At 41.4% G+C, this 26,683-nt stretch overlaps 2 protein-coding genes across 3 annotated transcripts in view; one reads left to right on the plus strand and one right to left on the minus strand.

Annotated features, from left to right (window-relative positions):
* The window catches only part of focad (focadhesin), a 48,159-nt gene extending 25,969 nt beyond the window's left edge, over positions 1 to 22,190 (plus strand). The window contains exons 17-43 of the mRNA XM_031874253.1: positions 75 to 158; positions 1,291 to 1,429; positions 1,641 to 1,829; positions 2,849 to 2,970; positions 3,077 to 3,169; positions 4,884 to 4,972; positions 6,709 to 6,750; positions 6,882 to 6,990; positions 7,813 to 7,929; positions 9,002 to 9,240; positions 9,328 to 9,417; positions 9,627 to 9,774; positions 10,003 to 10,122; positions 10,884 to 11,006; positions 11,219 to 11,296; positions 12,111 to 12,182; positions 12,398 to 12,500; positions 12,650 to 12,730; positions 12,863 to 12,991; positions 13,072 to 13,187; positions 14,085 to 14,345; positions 15,202 to 15,291; positions 16,008 to 16,185; positions 16,458 to 16,555; positions 17,698 to 17,949; positions 18,046 to 18,121; positions 19,182 to 22,190. Coding sequence (XP_031730113.1) covers positions 75 to 158; positions 1,291 to 1,429; positions 1,641 to 1,829; positions 2,849 to 2,970; positions 3,077 to 3,169; positions 4,884 to 4,972; positions 6,709 to 6,750; positions 6,882 to 6,990; positions 7,813 to 7,929; positions 9,002 to 9,240; positions 9,328 to 9,417; positions 9,627 to 9,774; positions 10,003 to 10,122; positions 10,884 to 11,006; positions 11,219 to 11,296; positions 12,111 to 12,182; positions 12,398 to 12,500; positions 12,650 to 12,730; positions 12,863 to 12,991; positions 13,072 to 13,187; positions 14,085 to 14,345; positions 15,202 to 15,291; positions 16,008 to 16,185; positions 16,458 to 16,555; positions 17,698 to 17,949; positions 18,046 to 18,121; positions 19,182 to 19,255 — 3,312 coding nt within the window. The 3' untranslated portion in view covers positions 19,256 to 22,190. The remainder of the gene's footprint in view (positions 1 to 74; positions 159 to 1,290; positions 1,430 to 1,640; positions 1,830 to 2,848; positions 2,971 to 3,076; positions 3,170 to 4,883; positions 4,973 to 6,708; positions 6,751 to 6,881; positions 6,991 to 7,812; positions 7,930 to 9,001; positions 9,241 to 9,327; positions 9,418 to 9,626; positions 9,775 to 10,002; positions 10,123 to 10,883; positions 11,007 to 11,218; positions 11,297 to 12,110; positions 12,183 to 12,397; positions 12,501 to 12,649; positions 12,731 to 12,862; positions 12,992 to 13,071; positions 13,188 to 14,084; positions 14,346 to 15,201; positions 15,292 to 16,007; positions 16,186 to 16,457; positions 16,556 to 17,697; positions 17,950 to 18,045; positions 18,122 to 19,181) is intronic.
* Positions 16,223 to 26,683, minus strand: hacd4 (3-hydroxyacyl-CoA dehydratase 4). 2 transcript variants are annotated; one of them, XM_031874255.1, is made up of 7 exons: positions 26,501 to 26,683; positions 24,534 to 24,640; positions 24,221 to 24,348; positions 23,997 to 24,106; positions 21,971 to 22,077; positions 20,498 to 20,629; positions 16,223 to 19,738 (listed from the first exon to the last, which is right to left on the minus strand). In XM_031874255.1, coding segments are annotated over exons 1-7 (669 nt in total). In that variant the 5' UTR covers positions 26,503 to 26,683; the 3' UTR covers positions 16,223 to 19,655. The 2 variants fall into 2 exon arrangements, with proteins under 2 accessions (XP_031730115.1, XP_031730114.1); XM_031874254.1 differs by having other exon boundaries at positions 26,497 to 26,683.

The raw sequence follows: 26,683 nt of genomic DNA on the forward strand, positions 1-26,683 counted from the left end.
GTGTGTGTGTGTGTGTGTGTGTGTGTGTGTGTGTGTGTGTGTGTGTGCGTGTGCGTGTGTGTTTGCTGTAACAGGATCCAGAAGTGGCCAGCTGTGGTTACAGGGCTTTGGCAGATTTTCCTGAAGTGGTCCACACAATAAATCTTCTTCCTGAGGCAGTAAGAGTCAACAGTCTCAAGTATTACATTACATTACACATTGAGTAGTTTCTCCCCACACACAACTTTCTGTTAGCGGATTTTCTTTCCAAGTGTGTAATGCAAATGATTATGTGTGGTATGATATGGGAAACTTAAAGGGAAAACCTGCCACCTATTATGTGGACGTCCAATCAGTATTGATGGTGACTGTAGTCGATAGAAGCAATGAATTCCTTAATGCTGCTATATTGACCAGGAAAGCTGAGCTGCAAAATCGGTTGTACTTCCTGCTTCCAGTGCCGTCATGTGATGTGACAATGATGCAGTTGGAGGTGACGAAGAACCACAGATTGTTTCAACTTGGATTCACCTCTGGGTAGACCCGTAAAAATATAACTTCTTGGTTCACTTCATTGCAAAGAGCGAAAATCCCAAAATTTGAGAGCAGAGGATGTTGCGTAGGATACATTTCGTAGTGTTTTTGGCTCACTTGAATATTCGGTTCTATTTATGGGAGTATACGGCTGAAGAAATACAGCGGCGAGGCCGAGGTTGTGCATGAAGATATGGCCAAACGGCGGGGACCCTCCAGGTGTCAGGAGCTTGCGTGCAATGCATTCTGGTACATGTAGGCACTGCTGGCATGTCTCTCTGAGCAGCAGGACTCAGCTTTCTGGATAAATATAGCACACACTGAGGAATGTATTACTTCAATCGTCTACATTCACCATGGCAAGGGTGGCCCCACTATGATGCTCAAATATCCCATAAAGTATTCAATGATTTCTACATCACATGGCATTTCATCAAGCACAACCAGTAGGTCAATGTTTTATTTTGTGTGTCTGACATCAATTGTTTATCAGTTTACAAAACCTCAGAATAAACTGGGAATGCACCTAAAATAGAATTGAAATACACTGTAACACTAACTAGATATTATCTGTAGAACCCTTGGTTCTACTTCTATGAACTGTTCATAGAATTGTAACGGTCATTTAGATATTGGTCTATTTATGGATTATGATTTGACCCTCTATAGATTACTGATCAGTTTTCTTCCCATAGCTCTTCCCCTGAAGGTGGTAATACGTTTCCCATCTTTTTGATCTTCTGTTAACATCGTTTTGTTGGTTCTGCTGCTCTGTAGGCCAGACCAGCTACAAAGGCCCCTGAGAATGAGGAGGATGAACAAGTGAAGGAGGAGGAGGAGGAAGAGAAGGATCTCTCCATCCCAGGTTCATCTTATGTGAAGCTGATGGCTCTCACCCCCGTGTCTGTTCTGCCAGGTACATCACGTTGTGGTCAAACATCTGGCTTCATAAAGGTGCCATGGCGCTTCCAACTGGGCCAGATGAACACAATGGGCAGTGTTTGTGGTGGAAAGCCAGTGAGGGATCATTTTGGAGGAAGATGAACCTCTGCTCCTGTTCATCATTGTTCAGTCTTACCTTACAGTTCTCCTCCTTACAGACTCTCATTTAGATCTTTTCTTCTCAGCCTTCGAGCTCTTCCTGACCTCACTGGTGAAGCAGGAGATGAGCCAGATGCCACGGGGAGTGTACTTCTCTGCCCTGAGGGGGGGGAATCTGCGTTCAGACCAGGGCAAAACCATGGCCGGGATTCCGTCATTCATGCTGAAAACCTATGAGAAAAACAAGCAGCCCGGGCTGAAGCCTGGGCTGGCAGGTGAGCAAATCCATCCACCTGCAAATCCACCTGTGTGAAGCTTTAGATGTTACATATTTATGCCTGGATTATATTTTTGTGCTGTCTGTCTGTCCGTGCATCTGGCACACACATCCACCTGGGCTCAAGGATGAACTTAGAATTTGGTGGTCAAAGGTCATCAGAACTAAACATGTTCTGATGACGTTTTGGACAAACATGGATGTAAACTGCAACTCTACTGCGAGGCGGTAATTCTAGTTTAGTGTTGGATTGTATTATATTGTACAGGTGTTTATGTTATTGTGACCACCCTCAGGCTTGTATCTAGATGGTACCCCACAATTTGAAAAAGTCTCACGAGATGTATAAGGTTGGGCATTGACCTGGAGTGGTTAAGGTTAGGATAGGCTGTCAGCCAGTGAGTCTTGCGAGAGTTTTTTCAATTGTGGGTTACCATCTGAGATCCACCCTCAGCTACTGGCTTTAGGTTGTTACTTTTTTACATGTTTGCATTGGTTTGGTTCTGGAAACGTGTCAAGCCATTGCAGTATAAACAGACATGTTTTGTGTCCAGTATTTGGACAGGACTACTTCAATATGCTGTGTGAACAGGTTGTCTGATCAGAGACTAAACTACCGGGCTTGCAAATTGACAGTTGGCAAGCAAACTACAGTGGCCTTCTGGTAACATAAAACCACTAGCTGTTCTCTCTAAAGCCAGTGTTTGGTTTGTCCATTCTGGGCTACTGTAGTAAGATGGCGGTGTATTACGGCAGACGCTGTGAAGAGAACCTGCTCCCTATGTAGGGACTCATTCTAAACTAAGGAATATAAAATGATGCTTAGTCTCAGGTGATTATACACTACTGAAAACATAGTCATGAATATTATGTTCCATGTCTGCTAATCCATATCCCAAAATACTACACACTGACCCTTTATGGTTTTCATTTTCCGTGTTCTTTCACTTCCAGTGTGCAATTACAAAGCTTCTATAGTTAATTGTGTGTGTGTGTGTGTGTGTGTGTGTGTTGTAGCTGGACTGCTGCTCTGTTACGATCTGCCTGTGCAGACGGACCGTGAAGGCAGACAGATCGATCGTTTCCTCGTCAGCCGCAGCCGCAGCTACCAGCAGACCTTGGCAGCCCTCATTCATGAAGTACGTGTACACCAGTTCCTCTCTACCTCTCACGCTCCTCTTTGGTTTTAACTATTTCAAACTGACCCAAACAAACTCTTGCCTGCTTGTTGTTTGTGATGTGCAGGTGAACATTCAGCCGTCCGAGTGGCACCGTGCTCTCCTCCTGCCTCAGGCCTGGAGAGGTTTCATGAGCCGAGCTTTCCACGCTGTCCTACAGGTTTGTGCTGCTGGCAACTGATAGAGCGATGACATGTTTATTGAAGAAATGATCAATACTGCGTGTGGTTCGCGAGAGGACACCGTCTCCATGCACTGTTATGTAGAGCAAGGAGATTCATAACACTGTGTACTGAATTGAGAATCCACCAGAAGTACACATGGGTATGGAAGTCTTTGGCTCCCAATACACACATTTATTTTCATTTTTTATTTTATTTAATCTGATTTATTTAAATTATTTTAAATTTGTGTCTGCATGATGTAAACCCAAAGAAAACATGGGCGGGTAATAAAACAAGCTGAAATGGAGTCTGAAAATACATTTTCCACCTATAAAATAGGAGCTTCTATAACTCGATGACTCTTTTATAGTCTTGTAGAGTAGGTCACCTGCTCCAAATCATAGATATGTCAGATTCTTTGGGTCCACTAATTGCACTTGGGTGTCTCGGGCTTTACCCAGTTAATAGTAACACACATCATTGGTGTGGTTGGTAGGATCTGCAATACATCATTTGCAGCCCTTCCCACTAAGCCCTCAGGTTTGACCTCTAATAAGGCGATGCGTTGGTCTTGAGGGTGTCTGTGTGGAAAACCTCTCAAAGAGCTCGATAAACCTCTTCCCAGAGTGGTCGTTTTGAGAACATGACCAGAATATGTGAAGATGATTTCCTTAAAGGTTTCTCCAACGTGTGTCGGTGTGTGTTGGGCCCATCTTATTATTATTATTATCGGTGGTGTTCCATATTATCAATAATTCTTCCCACGTGTTAGTGACCAAGTGTGCTTCAGAGCATATTACATCTCAGCCTCCCATCTTTCTTTTAATTTGTACTGAATTATTTGGGTTCATAAATAAATGATGCTAATGTAAGCTAGAGATAACATTTTCCCTCATCATTCCTCAATTGTAAATGTATCAAGCATTTCTCTGGTCCTGTGGGATTTACATTTCTTTACAATGTTTTGATAAAAATGTCTGTATTGTGAAAACCTAAAAGAGTCACTTTCAGGAAGGAGAATATCATTTCTTAATTGTTCAGATGGCTTCAGATTGTCCCTTTCACACAGTTAGTGCACATAATCAAGTCCATATCTGACCATCTGTTGAATCTTATATCGAATTGAAAAGGTGAAATCTTTCATTTTGCCTGTTTGTCAGAGGAGAGATTAATGTGGAGAGCCTAAATGAGTATCGTATCTCTCTCCATGAGCATAAGGTGAACATGTGTTTTTCATGCAGCTCAGGTGGAAGTTGCTGGCATTGGCTTAAGTTAAACCATGAGATCTCTTATCCACACAGTTAGAGGTTTTAGTTGTACTGCCTGTAAAGTACTATCTAAGATGTGGAAGTCCTAGACCTCCTGCCATTTTGGAAAGTTACAAAGGTTTAAGTCTTCTTGGACGTTTCCCTTGCCAAATGAATCTGGAGAGCAGTCGGTCTAATTTATTAAATTTGGATTTTTGTATCTCAAATGGTAGCATTTGAAATGGGAGGATCAACCTGAGCAGTACATTTATCTATATGCTCTTCATGTGTCCTAGTAGGGACGAAGGCAGCGCTGTCCATATACTGATACTTCTGAATATTTGTTATTTTGATATAATTGTATATTTACAACTGTGAGTCTTTCTTTGGTTTTGACAGAGTCATGTCGATGTTTACCTGCATGGTGAACTGAAATGTGGTTGTGTTTTGTGCCTGTCTTCAGGGTCAACGTGCTGATTTGGAGATGCAGCAGAAACAAGGCAAAGAGGAGCCGGAAGAGCTGCAGTACAAACAACACTGTGCCTGGTTGTGGTGAGTCACACACACCTGTCAATCACTGCTACTGTATGTTTACACACACACATACTAACACTGTTTTCTTAAAGGGGGTTCAGCGGCAGCATGTAGTAAGGCCTTTATTATCGTATTAGCTAGTGATACTTTTCTCTAAATTCAATTTCAGGACATTGTAGCTCAAAATGAGAAAACGGCAAGAATGTGTCTTTACGTGTGAAAAAGGTTGCTAAATAACTTTCAATGTACATATATATATATATATATGTGTATGTATATATGTATGTATGTATATGTATGTATATATGTATGTATATATATATGTATGCATATATATATAATTATTTTAAGACGGCTAGCAGCATTGTCATGGTGACTCATGACTTGGACACAAACAGCCGGCAAGACCCCCTCACCATGAGTCATAGAGGTGTGAAACCTATTGTTCAAAACACTTTTTTGTTGTTTTAGATGATAATTCACTCTTGACATTAGCAAAAGGATTGAGCCAAAAGTTATTAAACCATAACATTTTTATACTGTATGTTGCCGTTTCATATTATATTTGACTCACTGGAGTTAGAGGGACATTTCAACTTTTAGCTTTTTCTTTATTCAGATTTTTTTTCTCTTGAGCACCAAATCTAAAAATGACATGGGAATGTACAACATGTTTTTCTTCAAATTAATCTTTTTTGATTGAAAATGTGCTTAACGCATACTGTTCATAACATCATATAAGTTTGTTTGTTTACATGTCAAGCTGCTCTTTTTTTTGCTAGCAGCTACATTTAGCTACACTGTAGCAATTTCCAAAGTACTTATGACGAAGATGTCGGTATACATAGTAAAACAAATATATACATAGTTTAAACATATGCATGAATACAATGTGCATGTACACTAACCTAAAACTAAATCAACCAAGACGAAAAGTAGAAAGGGAGATGGAGCCATTGAGTGAAAGCGACAGGTAACAGTTACAATGCTCTAAATTCACTGGTTCCCAACCTTGGGGCCCTGACCCCCACTAAAGGTCACCAAAGCTTCACAGCATCAGCCAAGCATCAGGGAAAAGAAAAAGAAGAAGCCTTAGATAGATTAGATATGTGTGATTGTTAAAAAATGTATAAAAATTCATAATACAGAGAGAGAATTGTATTAAAAATTATGAAAATAACAGGAAAAGTCATCTATGTTACAATATTCACAGGAAACATTCTGCTCATAATTCATCCAAATGGTTGTACTTCCTGCAGTTAATGCGTTCACTATTTGGGTTAATGGTACAATTTCATTTGTTCTGTGCTGTTATTGTTATGCATTCAATATAAAATGAAATATCTATAAAATTATAAGCATTGAATAAACTATCCAGAAAAGTGTGTCTATGTTACTACGATACAAATGTCCATATAGAAATATACTGTAAATTATGAATGGAAAATTACATTTTAAAAAACTTTAGCATTGTTAAAGGTTCATTAATCTACCTTTTTTTTGTTTAGAGTTGATCATCACAGTCTCACACCCTGATACAAGTATCAATAAATAGCATTCAAACTACAGTCGTTTACCTTAAGACAGACACACACAAAGTAAAGAGCTGATGGAAGGAGGGAGTGTGTGTCAGTGTGTCTTTGAATACATGCTGTTATTCATTGCATTAGTCCTCCGTTCATACCGCGTTTCTCATCTCTTTCTTTCATCCTTTCTTCCTCGTCCCTCCGTCTTTGTCTTCTCGTCCCTCTCAGGGCCAGAGATCAGCTGGCAGACGTCATCAAGACTGCTACAAAGTGAGTCCTGCTTGCCAACATTTTACTACCACAGGAAACAAAAATGGTGGAGTTTACGACTTGAAATACAGAGTTGGATCAGAAATGTAAAGTGTCAATGCTAACAGTAGTGTGTTCTCTGTGTTCTTCAGGGACAGTCCTGTAGTTCAGGGAAACTCCATCCTGGCTCTGAGCGGCCTGGCTGCTGTCCTGGCTAAATATGAGAGCAACCTGCCTGCTGATGGAGATGGCAGCCTCAGGGTAACAATCTCAATATCTATGTTATGAAATATATTACTTCATCACTATGTGACACGATACAATATGTAAAACTTAATAACTTCACCTTTGGTGTGCTTCACGAAAGGGATGGTTAATAAGTTCATTTATTTCTTAATTTATATTTATCTTCTTTTATATATGTAAATCATGTGTTGATTTTGAAGTAATCTTATTTTAATTGGACACAAAAATGTGATAAAATGAGTGTTAATTAACACAATTATTGTTATGATTAACAGTAGTATTCATGTTATTAAAGTGAATTATTACTGCACGTATTGTTCATGGACTGTGGGTTTTGTCCCAACAGGCAGTAGATTGATCTGTTTTTTAAAAATGTAATAAATAATTACATGCAGTATTTCCTTCCAGTCTATTCATAGTCAAGATCATAATGTATATCTGTCAATAATCAAAGAGATGCTATGATATTATAGTGATCTTAAACAGGTGTTATCAGGCACACTGACAAAACAACCTGCTACAATGTCATGTGTGTTATTAAAGGATAAGTCTGGTCATAATAATCTGAAGAGCAAAAGCAACAAGAAAGCAAATCTATTTAAACTCACTGTTAAATACTAGACCCTTAAATCATTCCGGTACCTGACTGGGAGACAGTTAAACATCCCCGAGTCTCCTGCAAAGGTTTGCATTGTCAACCATTCAACTTCTATTACCTAGTTGCGTCCTAGTGTTGGTCCTCAGAACAGGTCTGTCCCCCAAACAACGATGTGATCAAGTTCATGATGGGATTCCAAGTTTAGGAAATATATATTCCTCACTGACTTTTTGCTGTAGGCTGGACCAGAGTTTGTGCCCACAGCCAGCTGGCTGGCCATGGTTGTCAACACCCTGCTCAGCATCAGCAGCAGCAGCTACAAGGCCAGAGGACAAGTCTTCCCATGGTTCCTACATGTAAGTTTCATCTGGGTTCTTTGTTCGTCCTAAAAGCTACTATAAATATGTCAGCAGATAAAGGTCCCATATTGTAGAAAGGGAGATTCTCATGTCTGTTCTGATTATAAAGCAGGTCTAGGTGCTCTATAAACACTGTGAAAGTATCCAAATGAAACGCTTGCTTCACGCAGAAATGCACAAAGCACGTGATCAGAAACTGTGTCTTTAAACGAGCCGTCAGGCCCTAAGTAAGGTTGTGACGTCTGAACTACACAGTAATGCTAAACTTTGTGTAGTTGACACACGCAGTGAGTCAATGGGTGCAGGAGCTGTGAAAACAGAGACAGAGCAGATACGGAAGACCCTTATCCCTGACCAATCAGAGCAGACTGGGCTTTTTCAGAAGCGTTAAAACGGAGCGTTTCAGATATTCAGACAGACAGTATGAGAGACACAATGTCTACTTTAATGTATGGTACGTTACAGCATGCAGTCACATGGTTCATTCAAATGTTTAATTCAGTTTTCAATCTTACTCTTGATATTGCCTTGACGCTTGAGATAAAAACCCATTAAATCATCTTTCTATGTGTGTGATGAAACAAATATAAAAAACAAAAGGCTAGTCACAGTTTATGAAGTGGTTTTGGCTGACACTGACTCAAGTAACATCACTTGAGGACATTTATCAGACTTCACACAGCTCCATCTGGAGACTACAGGCTTTATACTACTCTTTTCACATATGCAGTAAACTCCCCAACACCTGGAAACCCAATAATAGATACTTATGTGTACTTATGTGAATAGGAGTATTGATTTAAGACAGAAATCATTTGAAGCTATCTTTTAAGTTGCAGCAATTGAGCTTGTGTTATTAATGAAGTGGCTCCTGAGAAAATGACATGTAATGAGCTTTAACTTCCTGTAGGTGTCCTTGGTTCTTTCCTCATTTCTAACTGTGCTACAGCCGTACTGTACTTTCTCCTCACTGACTAGTAATGATGGATTAATGGGATCTGCTGCTGTGTCAGTCTGCAGCCTCTTTAAGCTGTCAATCCACTCTAACTCCCTCCTCCTTCCCTCACAGCGGTCCTACTCGGGTGAGAACACAGCGAGTGCCATAGCTCGCTCCTGTGCCAGCCTGGCGTTGTCACTGCTGGTCCCGGTGCTGGTGGTGTGGCAGAGGGACGGTCTGGGACAGGTCCTGTCAGCGCTGCAGGCCGGCCTGCCGGGCTCCCCCACCGCCGACGACTCCCAGGCTGTCCAGTTCCACTCGGGCCTGGCACTCGGCATGGTGCTTTCCAGTCTGCACCACCAACGCCTTAGGTAGAGTCTGAATCTGTAGTAATGACGCCAGCACACGCTTTAACCAGTCATTTCTTGTTAACCTGATTGTCTCTCCCTGTTATCCAGTGATGTCTCTGTTCAGAAGGACACTGATCTCCTCCTCAGCTCTCTGGATGCTCTGGAAAGTTGCTCCTTTAACCCCAACCTGGAACACAAGTGAGTGCTGAGTGCTTACCAATACTAACCAACCAGTAGAGGATAACAATATGCGGTATGGTTTATACCATTGAATGGTTTCCAACTGCTGCTTTGTGAGCATTAGAGTCAACATTGTCATAATAATTTCCCACAAAGTAAAGTAAAGAAAGCCCATTGATCAGCTTCACTGGTCTTATGACCCAGTTTCCTCCTCTGCTCTCCCTCAGTACTGGCTGTGTGTTAGGTCTGGGTCTGGTGCTCGCAGCTCTCTGCAGCAGTGGACAGAAAGACCAACATGTCCATGTCACCCTGACACTGGACAAACTACTGTCCAACCTGCAGGACAGCAGCGGGCAGGGACGCATGCTGCAGGAGGTACAAACCAGTTATACTACGATAGAGTTTTAGAGGTCTCAGAAATATTCTGTCCAGTGACTTGCACACTGATGGGAAACCTTTGTCTCAGTTAATGGCAGTATGTTTCTCACTTTTGGGTCAATTTAGCTGTTTTATGAGGGTAAATGGTATCCATAGAAACCCTTTATTAGAAAATGGATTGTAATAATAGTTCTTTTGTAACTTTGACTACGTCCAACTGTGCAGGTTTTGGCGTACTCTGTGGCGTGTGTCGGCGTCTCGGCCTTCAGCGGAGGACTTATAAATGCTGACAAGGCGGAGGAGGTCATGAACACTCTGCGCACCCTGACTGAGGAGAGCCAGCAGGTCAGCAGGAGAGAGTCTCTTGTCAATGAGGTTGTTTTGGGGGCGTTAGCAGCTGCACCATGCATGGTGATTCTGATGTTACCACAATGACCTGACAACATCATAAAAAACAGACCATGTTGAGCCACACTGATTTGAAAGATTCTCTGAAAACCCTCTGAATAAATGGCCCTTTCTGTTTGCTTCCATCCATTTTTTGTCACTTATCCGGACCGATTCTTGGTAGTAGCAGGATAAGCAAGGTCATTTAGACGTCCCTCTAACCAACAACAATATTCTGCTTCTCTGGGGGATCCTGAGGTGGTCCCAGGCCAGATGAGATATGTGATCCTCTAGGAGCGAACGAGCAGACTTTTCTGGCAGGGAAGCCTGGCCTCTGACTTGGAGGTACTGACTCTCATCCAGTGTGTGCTGGAGGTCTGATGGAGCCAACAGAACCACATCATCTGCAAAGAGTAGAGATGAAATTCTGAGAATTAAGAATTGTCTGTGTTAAAATGAGTTGTTCATCCTGGCTACACTGCTCATTACTAAGCCAAGTCAAAGTACAAACTGATAATTAATCAAGAAGCAATTAAAACGTGGGAGGCAGAGTAGACTCCTATACCATTAAACCAATACCAGGTAATCAAGCCTCTGTTAAATGTGGTCGCTTTTGCTACAGAAAAAATAGGATTCAGTATTTTGTGCTAAGCGCCATTCTGAGGCATCCGCTATAGTCTAACCCCCGGTTTCTATGCTGTTGTGATGTTTCTGTTCAGACTCCTGGCTTCTCCCTGGCTCTAGGGTTGGTGGTCCACGGCCTGTCAATGTCCGGCCATGGTAAAGCAGAGGACATCCATCCTCGTCTGCTGGCTGCTTGGATCAAGATCTTATTGGCCGAGGTCCTACATTTACATTAACTCTCCTATTCACAACTGCAATAGATACTATATTTATACACCATTAATCTCTATAAACAGATTCTGCATTCACATGTAGAATCTGTAGGCAATAGAACAAAATCTAGCAATATAATTAAGTTGAAGCTTAATTGTCATGAACAGTGTAACTTGTCTGTTGAATGTTGAGTCGAGGACTTGTCTTGGTGTTTCAGGGTTGTCCCACTATGCAGCGACTGGCTGCCATCAACGGCCTTGTGGCTTTAGTCGGATCTGAGAGTTCCCTCATTCAGGTAAGAAATCCACTTGTGTGCTGGGACTGCTAACTGGAGATCCGGATCCCGGAGCTGAGTTACGCTCTCCTCCTGCCAAAGTAGTCTCCTGGTGGATGAAAATGCGAGTCGTTGTCTCGTTTGTACACTTTATATCTAATACAATAAGCAAACTATCAAAACATAAATGGACCCTGCACCTATCTCTACTTCTTCATCCTCTCATGTTGTGTTTCAGAGGTGGGCTCTAGAGAGAGTTGCAGAGAAAAACTTGAATTGTTGTAACCTTTAATGCCAGATGACTAATGTACGTTTCTCATAAATTATTGCAAAACTTACTACTAAACAAAATAATCCCAGTCAGTTTGATCATTAGCAGGGGTATAACGTGCAGCAATGGTCCCGGCTGGAATTGATCTGAGGATGTTGAATTTAGTTATGTGGTATATGCCTGAACCATCTTTTCCAATCTAAGCAGCTAGCAGTTGGAAAGTTGCCAAGTCGGCATCTCTGACAGTCCATCCCTCCAAAGCCATTCCCCTAGAATTATAATAATGAAAGTAAACAACCAAAATGACTAAGAATTCTTTGTCTTTTTTTTGTCAGAGAATCTGATTTATTGATTGCTGTCGAGATGTGAGGAGGATTTCAACAAATGTAACCAAAATGTTTCTAAAATACGTTATCCATCCTCGCTTTAAGTACTTTATTGTCTGGCAATCAGGCCCAAGGGGCCAATAAATTGTTCCACTTTTTAAACATTGGGAGTGAAGTATTTCTATTTGTAATAATTCATGTTTGCTCTAATGAGTCCTTGAATGTTTCTGTGTTACAGCAAACAAGTGAGTTGGAGCTTTCCTCCCAGCAGCAGAGCAGGCTGAATGAGGTTATTCGAGCCATCACACAGGTATGTCACATGACACATTTTATTCTTGATACTGTGAAGGTGTCAGACACTTGCTTTTTCCAAAACCTAGAGTAAAGCATGGTCACTGTTGTAGTACTTCAAAATGATGTTTCTGTTTATTATTTTCTGTATTATTTCTATGAAGTATTCCTGCTTGCTCTGAAGATACTATACAATGTAATAGACACATTGGCTCGTCTTGCTCTCTTTTGCAGATCATAACATTCTCAGGAGCCATTGGTTTGCGGTCCAACAGTGCTTGTTTGGTTGGTCATTTGCATTTGTCCCACGTGTCCACCAGTCACAGTCACACAGCAGGTAGGAACGGCACGGTCCCACTGTGATCCTCCACGTTGTCACCATTGACTGGGATGGAGCCTACTGCAGTTATTGTCCGTCTTCACAATGAGGAGCGATGTGGTGTCTTTGTCTTTATTTCTCTCCATGTCCTCCTCTCATGTTCTCAGTGCCTCAGGATTTCAGTTACCTCTCAGAGAGAAGCATCATCAGATCCATTATTGACTTCATCACAGAGGCTGGAAAAAAAGGTTAGTTGACACGTTAAACAATGTTATTTTCAACAACATGCCACACATTTGAACATAAGATTTGAAAATATAGTACATAAATTGCCTGCATATGCTTGAATTTTACTTGTCACTCTCTTCCTTTGGACCCAGGTCCAGAGTTTGCTCATCCAGCTCTGGTTAAATCTGCTCTGACCCCACTGGCATCGGTTGGAACCAGCTTCCAGTACCCGCCCGTCAACTGGAGTGCTGTCCTGTCTCCTCTGATGAGGCTCAGCTTCGGTGAGAGCTCTTACACATGTGTCTCTTTGTGCCTCAGGGCTAGCAGAGTCCAAGCTCAGCATCTTTTTTGTCCTCGACAGGAGAGGATGTTCAGCATCAGTGTGTGCTGCTGGCAGCATGTCAGGCTCAGTCCTCTCAGAGTGCCTCTCTCTTTCTGGGCTCCTGGCTGTCACCGCCCCTTGTGCACAGTCTCAGTGTAAGTTCCTCTTAAGTATTGAGCGAAATGTGTCCACAGCATCGAAATTTCAGAGAGTGTCAATTAGCGAATGTTGCCATCAGCCCAGCACAGACAAGGTTTCCTGGTGCAGGATGTAGAGTAGTACACGGGAGAAATATATCACCCTGTGTGTAATGAATCTATATAATATACGAGTTTCACTTTTTGAATTGAATTACCGAAATAAATGAACTTTTCGATGATATTGTAATTCATTGAGATGCACCTGTATGTGGGTGGAACATGGCGCTCCGTCTTGGCCCTTGCTTCATTGATGCTCGACTTTACTGCTTTACCACATGGTTGTAATGCAAACTCTTTTCGGTTGCTGTAAGTTGACAGCTGTCTGTTTAACTGGGCTACAATAACGTTACTTTGCTTTATGGAGAGAAATTTGTCTCAATATTCATAATCTACAAAGTCTTTATTTACAAATGTTTATGACAATTAGTAAGTCATTTATGATGTTCAATCCACAAGCAAATGCCAACTAGTTTGAGCAAATGTTAAACAATTTTACAAAAATAAATGTATCCCAACTTGAATTCATCTTTTCTTTTTTACATATAGTATAATTTTAACTTCATACTTCATGATTTTGAAAAGCTTCCTGCACATATAGTTACATGTTGTTTAAACACCAGCAGACATATAAGAACTTAGCTTAATAAAATGCTGTTTAAAATTGACAGATTTTTACCTAAGGAAATGTATAAGTAAACAAGTTTTCAATTATGACCAGATGTTCACTGTGGCTTTTTGTACTTGACAGTTAGTGCTACAGATAGTGGGTACTAAACGTATTGAGAGTCAATACCGAGCCCTACTTGTAATACAGTGAAAAATGACTTTGGAGGGTTTATATTTCTCCTCCAGTACCAGACTCGGGCTCACCTGTTTGAGAGCCTGGGCTTGTGGATGAAGCATGTTGCTGAGGACAAGCTCCAGGTCCACATGGAGAGTCTGGGCCTGCAGCAGTTCCAGGAGGACCTCCGACCCCAGCGTCTGGCCCTGTGCCGGTCCCTGCTGCAGGGCCTCGCTCAGGCCATGGCTCTCCAAAATCCCCCCAACAACTGCTGGACCATCCTCTGCTCCACCACTGAGAAGATCTTCACCCTGCTGCCCAACCAAATCCAGGTACCAAGCAGAAATGAAACACACGTTCAGAAAGTAATTACTTTCATGACACTTCAGTTCATTTCTATTCTTCAACTAACTTTTCAACTTCTGTTAATGTTTATACACCAGCTGACGCTTCATTTGCTTTCATGATTAACAGTTCAACTGATATTTCAACACCTGAAATGACCATCACTTTTGTCTCTTACACTTTACGTGACAATTCAAATGCTTTTAACAGCTAAACATTAAATGAATACATTTTGCTCATCAAGTACTTACCTCTTCTGACATTTCAGCTGCTGTCACTGTCAATAGTTTACTTCAACTGTTCACACTTTAACTGCCTTCTACACATTAACCGACTTTCCAACCAACTTTAACTTTTTTTCTTTTCAACTGTGAGTTCAGATATTATTTGTCAACAGACATTTGAACTGCTTTCAGTTTACACATTAAAGCTGAGGTCGGCAGTTTTCTGGAAAAGGCAAAAACAACAACAGAGCTACAATATTGAAGTGTCTACCTGAAGGCACGTGCACACCCTTGTGCAGTTATAGAACAGCCAATAGGAAGACAGAACCAAGAGGAGGTGCAGAAGTCTAGTTTTCTCTCAGCCCACTTGAATGATGAAAAGTTCTATGGGATTTTTGCCCAGTGACTCCTTGCCCAACTAAAACTGCCTTTACAGCTGCTTTCACTCGTCAGCTGACGGTTCACCTGCTTTCAGCTTTTAATCTTCATTTGACAATATAGGTTGACTGTTTACATACAAACTTGAGACTAAATTGTTTAATCGACTGTGATTTCAACAGACCATTCACCAAGAATATCCACCTATTTCTTTTGCTGCTGATGAATTCATTTGTTTTAGGATAATGAAGTGGATTTGTACGTGGGAATCGCCAAATGTCTGTCTGAGATGTCTGATGCAGAGATTGACCGGATCACACGAGTCACAGAGGTACAGTATGATGTGACAAAGAGCCGATAAGTAAATGGTATATTGAAAAAAAGCAAAGCGCTTGTGTCATGTGCTAACACGGTAAATGGTGTAGCGTATGGCTTATGTCTTAACTACAGAGTGTCTACCACACATTTCTGATATTCCTAGATTTTATTGTAAATATAATCCTTACAGTCCAATTTTGCTTTGACCTGTTTTGGAAAATATTCATATTTTTTTCAGAGAAGATTCTTGTGTGTTAAGTACAGAAATGGAGTCCGTATGTGGTTAGCCTAGCTTAGCATAAAGGAAGCAGAGGGAAGCAACTAGCCTTGCTCTGTCCAAAGTTAAAATATCTACCTACCAACCCCTCAGAAGCTCACTGAGCAACATGTTCTCTTTAATCTGTACACAAACAGACATGTAAAAACTACCATGTGTGGGTTGAGGTGGAGTTCGGATAGCTAGCCTCAACTAGCTTAAAGCTATTGGGATAATTCTGATGGTATACATTTATGTTAGTAAAACAACAAGACAATCCAGATAAAAACTGGTGCAGGCTAGTGGCTAGCAGCATGCTAACACATTCTGCAAGCCACAATGTATTTTTTGATACTACAATTGGAGAGCGGCCAAGTACATTTTTTAATAGTAGTTTAAAAAGCTACAGGGGAAAAATAGCGCTGGACAATGTGTATATTTGTAAATGAAAGTGAAAACTCTGTACTGTTTAGACTCAGATGGAGAAGACCTGCTTCGTCCTGGCTTACTTCACCTCCCAAGGCAGAGTTCCCCTCCTGGGTCTCAATGACGTCATTGCCGGTGTGCTTCGTGGTTGGCCACGCCGCAGAGTCGGCTGGCTCCTCCTGCAGACTTTTTACCAGTGTCGCCTGGCCACCAGCCCCAATACAGGTTAGGAGCTGCTCTCGCTGCATTCACAAGTGGCAAAAGAATACTAAGCTTTCAAAGGTAAAAAAAAACTATGGCGGTTTCTGATACGTCCACTAGATGGTACCAAAGTCAAGAATTTCTAAATTTCATAAATAATGATTGATTTATAAGCAAGGCAACACATAGTATGCCTCTTCTCAAGGTTTCTTTTTATTTATCTTTCTCTGCATGCAACACGTGTATCATAGTTGTACAGTATGTTAATGTCCAATAATGTTTATTCTTCGCCATAGGTGTTTCGAAACGAATGGAGTGGCTGCTGGAGCTAATGGGACACATCCGAAATGTCGCCTACGGTGCAAACTCCATCACATGTGGAGACACCAAACTGGTATGTTTTTGTGAGCCATGCTGGAAAACTGCAGTGAGGTATTTCTAGAGCTGTCAGTGTGTTGTTACCACATGCCACAGATGAGGTTTCAGCATGTAGGTGAGAGTCATTCCTGACACGGTTTGGAATGCAGCTCCACTCTCGTTGTCACTAAAATGAGTTCAATGTGCAGACGGGTTTTACACTTTGTTGGTCGTATTTAACAGTTAAAAATCCATCAAATGATCTGTTACAAATTACCATCTTTTTATTTTAAAGGATTATTCTGGTTTATTTTAACTTGGGTTGTATTTTTGTAGTTTTCACTTCGGATGTTTTCTGATAAGTGTGAACACGGTGCCATTGTTACAATGAAGTCCGATGGTGTAAGAAACACAAGCAGACAGGTTGTAAATGTGATTACAATTCTATAGAAATTAGACCCAAGTATTTATAATATACCAGATTAATATCTAAAGTACCCTCCTGTAGGTCCATCTTCACACAATCGCACTGTGCTGTGCATTGGTCAGGGATCTCAGAATTTCTAAAGACACCAAATATTGTATGACGAGCTGAACGGGGCATATTGGATCTCAGCATCCTCCATATAAATAGTGAATATTTATATATTAGTGGCTATTGGTGGCTTCAATCCAACAATCGTGTTAGCAGTAGGAATTAGTTTAGGTGTATTGGTTCATAACATACACATTATAAGAGAAAATGATTTTGAAAATAAAAACAAGTACAAAAATCAAGAAACCTAAATATAGATCAGAAGAAAATTTGAATAACAACACAAAAAATACTATAAAATAATCAAATATGTACAATGTATCTGAATTCAAATGAAAGCTGTATAGAAGAGAATTGTGATTAAAATATGAAGAATAGAATATATTGTGCAACATATCTGCAGTTGTTAGAATCGTCTTATTCCACACATTCTTTGTCCTTGTCAAAACATGGCACCTACATTACCCACAATACAACTTGATTCTGCCAGCAGTGGACACACTGAACTATGTTGCTTGATGATCTGTCATACTGTTGGTGTCATAAGCTCCCAAGCAGTTTTACATCTCTTCTCTATTTGTGTAACTCTTTGAACAGCCTGCATTCAAATGATCTGAACGTAGAGTTTCCTTCTTCTCCTGCAGGCCACAGACTTCCTGTTCCAGGTCTTTGCTGCTGCTGTGGTTTCCTGGGGCGACCACTCCATGCCTCTCCTCCTCGGCGTCAGGGCCCAGTGGTTCCCATGGCACCCCGACTCCAAGCCCCAAACTCTGCAACACGGTCTGTACGGTGAGGAGTCGCTCACGGACCGCGCCCTGCCGCAGTGCCTGCTGGGTATGTCCCGCAGCCTGGCTCTGCTGCTGGACAAAGAGCCCTGGAGCAGCCAGACTCACAAGGTTAGTGAGTTTAATATTCTGCACTGTGAAAAACAATCACTACGTTTTTTTTAGAGAAAGATGACGACAACCTGAGCGTGTGTTTGTGTGTCTCAGTTCATAGACTGGCTTTTCAGCATCACAGAAGGTCCTGAACAGACTCTGTCAGCCACCACCGTCAGCACAGCCAAAGGTAAAGAATGCAGAAACAACAGCAAACAATACTCCGTTATAAAATGTTGAGCCCCGGAAACAGTAATGCTCTTAAAATGACACCGTATGACATTTCAGACTCACACTTCACTCTCCACAGAAACCTCTCTGTCCAGGGAACATGATTCCATTACGTGATGTTCCAATACTCAGTGTTTGAAGTCTTAACACTCTCCTGGACTAAGAGACTAACAGTGATGTCATGACTGATTTACATCTGTGAGGCTTGAAACTGGGCCGAATTAAGAGAGGTGGATACCGTGCTGCCAATTGTCCCAGTGGCCAACTGTGGTACTACACCTAGTGTCCCTAAAAGCATGTCCCCATAGAACAGGATCATCAACTGCAAATTTGTCCAGTAGGGGCAGTTTCACTTTTCCCATGTTACTGCTATTCAGTTCTCAACCAGTGAAGCAAGCACAGCTTTGTGAGGCAGGCCTGACCCCTGCATCGCTAATACTGAGCTGACGGATGGATTCATGACCCACGGGTCGAACGCACATATTTAAGGTTACTAAATTATTTCTAATAGAATTATTTCCATCTGAAATTTTTAAGGGGTTGCTTCAATATAGAAATAAAAAATGCTGCATATCGGATGGGAAGCTTTGGCAAGTATTTGTCCCGCGGGCCGCCAGTTGACGGAGCATCATCAACAGACCATCATTATATAAGAGATGTATGTAAAACTGCTGACAGGAGACCTTCATCTGCAAACAATGTCAATTATTACTCTTATATAGACCATGCAGGTTTCAAAATATACAAAAAAAATGGTCTTTACAAATGTTTTTTGAGGAAGGATATGCCACCAAAATAAGTGGAGAGAGTCTGTAACCAATACTGTATATACAGTACAAAATGATTTAAGAGGCGCTGGATTATTTACACCATATTATATATGTGTATTATGTGTATTTAACATGATATGCAATGTAGAGTGATCCTAAAAAGGTGTTGTAGGCAGGTGATGGACAAAAAAGAAGACAACAATGAAAATATCCATAGAAGTCTGCATTACCTAATGGTTGTTGTTTCAGCTGCCCTGTTGGCCCTGAAGTCCTCCGCTGAGTTCAAGAAGAAAGCTGTGTGGACCAGAGCATACGGCTGGTAGCCCAGAGGAGCCCGTGGCAATGCATACAGAGGCTCTTCACACAAACATGACTGGAACATCTTCCCTGCCTCTGACTGCTGGACATGGATGCAGCGACGGCTCTGGATGTGTGAGGCTCACTTCAGTGACATGGACTCTGTACTGCACTGCCATGGTAGCTCTACTTCAATCACAACGTCAAGAGGAACGTGCCCTGTCGATACATGCCCATTAAAAGTTGAAATATTTTAGGATGTTGAGTTTGAGTTTCTGGCACTTGAGTTCAAGTTCTCTAGAAAATACAGATTTTAATGATCCCACATTGTGATGACATCAAGCTCACAGAATTTAAAAAAAGTAGTCCCTGATGAACTTCAGAGGAATATCCTGAAGGACTTCCAAACATTCAATCTTTAAGGTGTCATTTCCGTTTCATCTTCTTGTTCCATTTCTCCAGGTGGTGATGTCTCTCCTGCAGCAGTTGCCAGACGGTCACAGAGGCCCCTTAAACAGACAACACTACTGTTAGAAAGTCAGAAAAAAAACAAGACGCTGTGTCATTTTGTACAGCTGCAAAAAGATTGTTATCCTACTATGAGGAAGTCACCTGGCCCGCTCTGCCTCTGATTGGCTAGTGCTGGTTGCCTTGGTTGATTGGATTGGTTAGGTTTGGTCATGAGGAGTGAGATTAGTTTGGCTTACCCTGATATTTATACCCAATCAGGGGGGAGTGGGGCGGGTCATGCCTTCGCTATAGTAGGATTCTTAATGATGCCTCCGCCTGTAGTATGGGTTGCCAGATTTGGGGTTTGAGCACAGAGTATAGTCTGTGTACAGGCACAATAGTACCAAACCTGGCATCCTGACTGACAGGAAGAAGCTGCAGCCAGCTGTTGTTTACCAAGAAGTAGTTCCAACAAGTAACTCCCCCAAAACCTCATGATAAAAGTGTCGGAAAAGAGACTCAGAGGGTGAATGTTTTCCTTTGTTTAGAAACACGTAGAGCACCTCTTTCATTAGTGAAACATCACATTACAGATGACACAAACAGCCCCCTCATCCATCTTGTGCTGTATTGTCACAGTGTGGGGCGGCACCCACACAGTTTTTCTTTTTTTGTGCATAAAACTGCAGGGTCATTACGGTTTATCTGGTAATCATCATGACAAAAGATGTTCAGTGTTTTGGCGTCAGATAAGCCTTCAAACTCTGTTACTCAAACTGTCCTCTCCAATGCAGTCTGAATGCTGGCTAACATCTCACCAAGAGCCAGGACAGGCAGGTAGACCATCAGGAGGAAGGGGAGGTGAACCTGTGTTGACACTGTTGAATTCAAAGAGGAAGCGTTCGTTGCTGTTGGCTCCACATAAAGCAGGGCCTGGTATATAGTGACACCTGAGGAGGAAGAGGAACACATACAAGATGCTGAACTATTCCTTTAAAGTTCTACATCCTTCACACAGTATGTCTGTTGTCTAAAGCAGTGATTTTCAACCACTGTGCCACGGCACACTGAGAGATCGTCAGGTGTGCCGTGGGAAAATGTCCAATTTCACTTAATCGGTCCAAAAAAACATTATTTAGTTGCTGCAAATAATTTGCCATTGTTGAGCATCTGAGCTGCAATAGAGTGGCTGACTAAGTAACAAATACTCTCCCATGCCAGTGGGTGGCAGTAGGTAGCGCAGTAATGACCGTGTTAATTTAAGACAGCAGACTTAAATGATGTGCGGGAGAGCTTGCGGTGACTAGACGAACAGCGATGTTTGAAAAGGAAGAAAATGCAGACTGAACTTGGCCCTGGACAACATTCCAACCCAGATGAAAAGCCTCGTAAGGATCAACACATTAAGAGACTTGTCATCAAATTGTCAGCATATGCTGTACTTGTAACTTTTTTTGGTTGTTGGTGTGCCGCGGGATCTTTTTAATGTAAAAAATGCCGCGGCTCAGAAAAGGTTGAAAAACACTGCTCTAAAGCTCTGGTTCGCCAAAAGCTTTAAAAATGTTATTTTTAAGTTTGGATTATTATTATTTGAGATATAACATTTTTTTAAATCTCACATGATAAAAAGAAGCCTAATATGTGTCCAACATTGTTAAAAATGATCTAAAGAAATACATAATACAGACAAAGAATTAATAACAGGAAACCCCATCTCAAATTCATGCATTTATTGTTCACTATTTGGGATATTTGTACGGTTTATCAGTTATTCTGTACTGTTATTGTTATGCATGCAATATAATATGAAATATCCACAAGATATGTCACTCAGGGGTGTTCATTCATTGATAGAAAAGGATTCTTAAAATATTCTGCTGCGGTTTAATAAAGAACATGTCCTTCTAAAGTAACATGGGATCAGCACACAGTCAGCCAGTGGTGAGTAGTTCACTGACTACACCGTCTGTGTGTTACTGATATTCTGGGGCTTCTCAGCTGTTTGTATGCGGTGAACACGTGTTCTTTCCCCACACACTTCCTGACATTTTATCATCGGCTCTGCTGTGCCAACTCGTTTCCTGTACGCTCCCACTACTTCCCTTATACGAAAAGCAGCCTTTAACACATTGAAGCAGCTCACAGTGTTCAGAGCATGTCACCGTATAACTGATGACCCTAAATGTAGTGAGATGCAGTCTGAGGCATGCCGGCCCATTTGGTGCGATTTTGTAAAACTGCCAGTTTCACAACTTTACAGTAGATATGAAGGGGATAAAAGATGTAGTCACCTTCAGTGGCCACTGACAGGATGTATAAGGGAATGTAGAGTGTGTAGCGGGTCCACAGCATGGGGATGGAGGGTGTGTCCATTACACACAGCAGCTCATGTGGGTACCTGGCATCACACAGCACACAGGGCACAACGGTACAGTATTACACAACTAGAAAATTTCGCAAGAAATTTTGACAGTGTGGCTTCTACTGCCTGAAGCCGTTGCAATATATATACACGCCAATATTACCGGTAGTATCGTTGAGATTCAATTGAGATATCGCTACTCTCTTCTCTGCATTTTAGATTCATACTCTTGGATTGAATCTTGTATTCGTGATGGACAGTCTACAAATGTCTCCCGTCATTTCTGTACTGGACATGTACATCTTTGGTTGAGAAGCCTTTGGAAATGATGGGAGCGTTACAAACCTCATTCTGAGCTTCATGTTAAGATACAGTTACTCTATGCGGCTTTTATTTTGAAAGGGTGGGGCTGGTTGGGGGGGAGAGGAGACAGAATCATAATGTTTGACACATACACGGAGGTTATTAAATGACAGGCTTGATCACAAGCATTCCAGTTAGAATTCATTCTGTGGGGCTTTTATTTTGAGATGGGGGGGTGAAAGGGGAAAAGTCCTCTAAAACTATCTAAGACCTGACTGACTGTATGATAGAGAGAGACAGAGACAGAGTGAGACAGGCAGACAGGAGGTCTAACGATCTTTCCCTGAATATCTCCAAGTCATGTGTGTCTGTGAGTCTGTGTGTTTATCAACATCACTAATTAGCTTAATCAGAAACACCTGTGTCCTTGCAGCCTTTTCATGGAGATAAAACAGGGAAACACCTCTCAAACAAATCCTCAAAACTCCCATAACCGTAGCTCCTATTGCGCCGATATTAATAAATGAGAGGAAGGATGAGTTGAAGAACAGATCCTGTAAAAAATGTGGCTTAACTGGCGATCTAGAAATGGGGTACCGTGTTCTGTGGAAGATGTTTTTGAAGTAAAATTTAATATTGGTCTCTATGGAGCAGAAAGTTGGTTTTCCTCTCAATTACAGGCTTCTGTGCCAAATGTGTAAATCTGTGGGATTCCATTTCTCTAGACCAGTACACAATTGGCTAACTTTTTACTGAAGAACAATGCATGAAGAGTGAAAATTTTGGAGTCAATGGCAAAAGATAAATATTTTTTTCACAAGAATCTGAAGCGCCTCTTCACTCTAGCGATGACATCACGCACTCTGAGCTCCGCAATACACACCCATTATAGAATCTGAAATGGACCCAAATTTTCCTGAAACTTAATCTGTGAGTTCATGAAAACTGTGCTAGCTATCAAAATGTCCATTTGGCTCAATAAAGTGCAGCGTTTTGTCTACGTTTTAAACTTCGAATCATTTTTCTACGTTATATTATGGCTAGTCAATATGGGGCCAAAGTTAAGTTGTTTTTTTTGCTGTCTTCATGCCGAAACCCCATTCAAGTCAATGTGGAAATTTTGCTCCTTTTTTCACGATCTGGGAAAACCGCTGGGCGAATCTCTGAGAAAAGTCATTCCACACGATTCCCCATCACGATCACGATTCGCCGCACGTTTTGATGTATTTTTTACACAGGTGCTGGTAACGCTGTGTGAGGAGAAGCGCACCAAACTTTCTGGCGGAAGATGGAGAATAAGTCGAATAGTCCCGCAGGATTACAGTCGGTGTGCTTTGGCACAGGCAGTTTGAAATACAAATGCTATGAGATCATCCTCTGGGGAGCATGAATATTGACAGAAAGCATTTCTGAAAATGACTGAATTGTCAAGATATCTTGCTTTGGACCGAACTATTTGAACGATTAATAGACATACATCATTGTCACCATTGCCAGTGGGGAAAAAACAAACGTGTAAAGAATATTTTTAAGTAAATAAACCTGGGAGAAGTGCAGCTCCTGCATTCCTGGAGGACCTAAAATTTGCAGCATAATCACAAACCGGATGGATGAAGTGAATGGAAGACACAGGCCTTAAGTCACATGCTCACCGTAGGAGGTCCAGAATGTTCCATAAGAAGAGCTGTGCACACACCACTGGTTTACTCTGGACCTCCTCCAGCATGATGACCATGATCAGCAGGAAGTTCTTCTCCATAACCTAAAAAACAGACAACACAATCCACCCACTGCTTCAAATGGATGAAGAACTCTTGAATACACATTTGAGCATTTTTTAACATCCACATGATTCATTTTTGAGTTTGATACACACTTGGACGAAGCGAGGGAGGAGTCTGGCTTTCTCAATCCCATCTGCGATATGGAAAAGCTCCAGGATAGAGAGCAGCTGGCACAAACCCATCATGAAGCCAACAGAGTAAAATGTGTCTGCTAAGGCATCTGCAAAGTCAAAAATCAAATTGCACCATACAAACATGTGCCATTTAATGAGAATTAAAGCCTATTCCTGCTCTCCTGAGTTTAAACCAATAATGAGAGTCGCTCTTTCATGATGAGCTCAGAAAGCTAAAAATCCACATTGCACAGTATTGAATCCTTTTCCCTTTTATTTGTATGAACCTTACCTTGACCAAATGTGAGAAACCTGGCTATGGTATTAGCCAGGATCCACGTGTGTCCACAGAACTGGAACAGGTTATACGAGAAAATGTAGGCTAGTCTGAAACTGAGCCTGTAAGAGAAATAAAAACAACCGGCATTTGTTCATTGCTAGTTTTTCACACTCTGGCCATCCTCCCTTGTACAAGTGTAACCAATTATTATCACTGGCTTCCTGGAGCGGAGTCATCGTTAATGTTGGTTACACCTCTTTTCCTGCTGTGACAAGTCAAGATGTCAGAAGGATCTATTTACTGTTGGAGTATAAGACAGATAAAGTTCATTTATCATTTTTACTGCTCTATTTCTAAGGAACACTTTTTCCATTTCATTGCATTGATCTTAAAGCTGTAGTCAGTTAAGCTGCAGGTAACACCATCACCCGATCAAGAAATAGTCACACAACGTAACTCACTCTAAAACCACATGTGTTGGTATTACTTCTCTTTTTCAATACGGGTTAAACAAATGCACTTCCCCCTGCTTCCGGACTTTATGCTAAGCTAGGCTAACAGCCTCCAGGCTTTTCTTACCGCACAGACATGAAATTGAGCAAATAACCGTATTCCCATAAAGTACATTTTGCTGCTAATACTTCAGTACTTTAACTTGCATTATAATTTTTTGTGCAGAAATTTTACTTTTACAGTATTTACATCATTGCACTGGTACTTTAACTTATAGAGGATGTGGCAACTTATTCCATCACTGCAAGGAAATGAAAGTGCTCTTATCTTGAGGATACCAAGCACTTTTTAAGTCACCCATAAAACTTATTCCAAGAACTCTAGTAGCTACTTGAGCGCCCACCTTCATTAGGACTTTAACCCCCCAAGAACCCATAATGGAGAAAGTAGCTCATTTGATTCATCTTTCAGTGGCATAAATCAATGAAAAGGTTGCGTTCAAGGGGTTAAGGAGCATTTGTTACTTTTGTTGGCCACTTGGGGCAGCAAAACAAGCTGTAAACAACATCTGACATGTTATCACCTTATAAAGTTATTGTTGCTAACATGTTAGCAAACTTTCATACATTTAAAGTCATGTTTCTGTCCACCTGACAAATCAGGTCCAATGTTCTCCCTTCTTCTAGCTCTGGTGTGGTCTCCACCAACTCCTGAGAAACGCATCTGTCTCTTTAGCTGCTAACTGCTCCACTATTCACCAGCTAGACTCTAACTGTGTCTGCTGCTGAGCTACTGTAGCTTTATCTGGACTTATCCAACGAAACGTGGGTAAAGGAGAGCACGGAGAATGAACCAAAGCAGAAAAGTTCTGACCACGCTTAAAAGCCAAACAATGAGCTAAAAGAGAGTAAAAAGGCCGAGCCGAGGGGAACTGTAGAGATGGTGATGATTCTCTGTGGCTTCATCACTGAGAGCGTCCCCTTGTCATTCGATATCTTGTTTATATGTAAATATTGATTACGGCAGCTATAAGTACATTTTGCTGTTATCAAAATAAAGAGTACTTTATTCTAAGACCAAAACGATGTTTGCAGAGAAGCCCTTCAAGGAAGTTTCTTCCTGCAGTATGCCTGCAACGTAATATGTTTATTACTAAATCTCTACTGTTGCTAGTAATTCTGACTCTTCCCTGTAAGAGTATAACAATATGCCTTCATTGCACATGATATCTGTGCAAATAAAGATTTAATGTACAAAAATGTAGTTTTTCATAACTGACTGCAGATTAAAAAACATTCATTGTGTTGGTTTTAAAACTCATATGAGCTCATCTTGGATATGAAGCCTGCAAAATGAGCACCAATCCGTCCGATACATTTGAACTCTAAGCCGTTTTACAGTATTAAATGAAGTGTTGTACAGTATATGATTGGCCTGACATTCCTCAACACGCCCTGTATAAGCAGAACATTCCTTCCCCAGCCAGAACACAGACACTGCTTAAAACTCTCTCTATACTCACTTACATTCTCCCTCTGAAGTCTCCTTTTGTTCCAGGTACATGAAGAGCTTTCTGCTCATAGTCCCAGGATCATGTTGTGCTGCAGATCGTAGCTCCTTGCAGCAGTTTCCTCCTTGTTCAAAGGGACCCGCCTCTTACTTGATCTTCCTTCACAACTGGGAGCAGCAGAAATGCTGCAATATCTGTG

Source organism: Anarrhichthys ocellatus, unplaced genomic scaffold, assembly GCF_004355925.1.
Source record: "Anarrhichthys ocellatus isolate YVR2014 unplaced genomic scaffold, GSC_Weel_1.0 scaffold79, whole genome shotgun sequence".
NCBI lineage: Eukaryota > Metazoa > Chordata > Actinopteri > Perciformes > Anarhichadidae > Anarrhichthys > Anarrhichthys ocellatus.

What these genes read in the sequence shown, in the direction of transcription:
- hacd4 (XM_031874254.1), bottom strand. Translation starts at nt 26,555, where the DNA reads ATGAGCAGAAAGCTCTTCATGTACCTGGAACAAAAGGAGACTTCAGAG. An exon ending in ACTTCAGAGGGAGAATGTAA is followed by an intron (nt 24,641 to 26,496) that starts GTGAGTATAGAG and finishes TTTCTCTTACAG; the next exon opens with GCTCAGTTTCAGACTAGCCT. An exon ending in CCTGTCAGTGGCCACTGAAG is followed by an intron (nt 20,630 to 21,970) that starts GTGACTACATCT and finishes CTTCCTCCTCAG; the next exon opens with GTGTCACTATATACCAGGCC.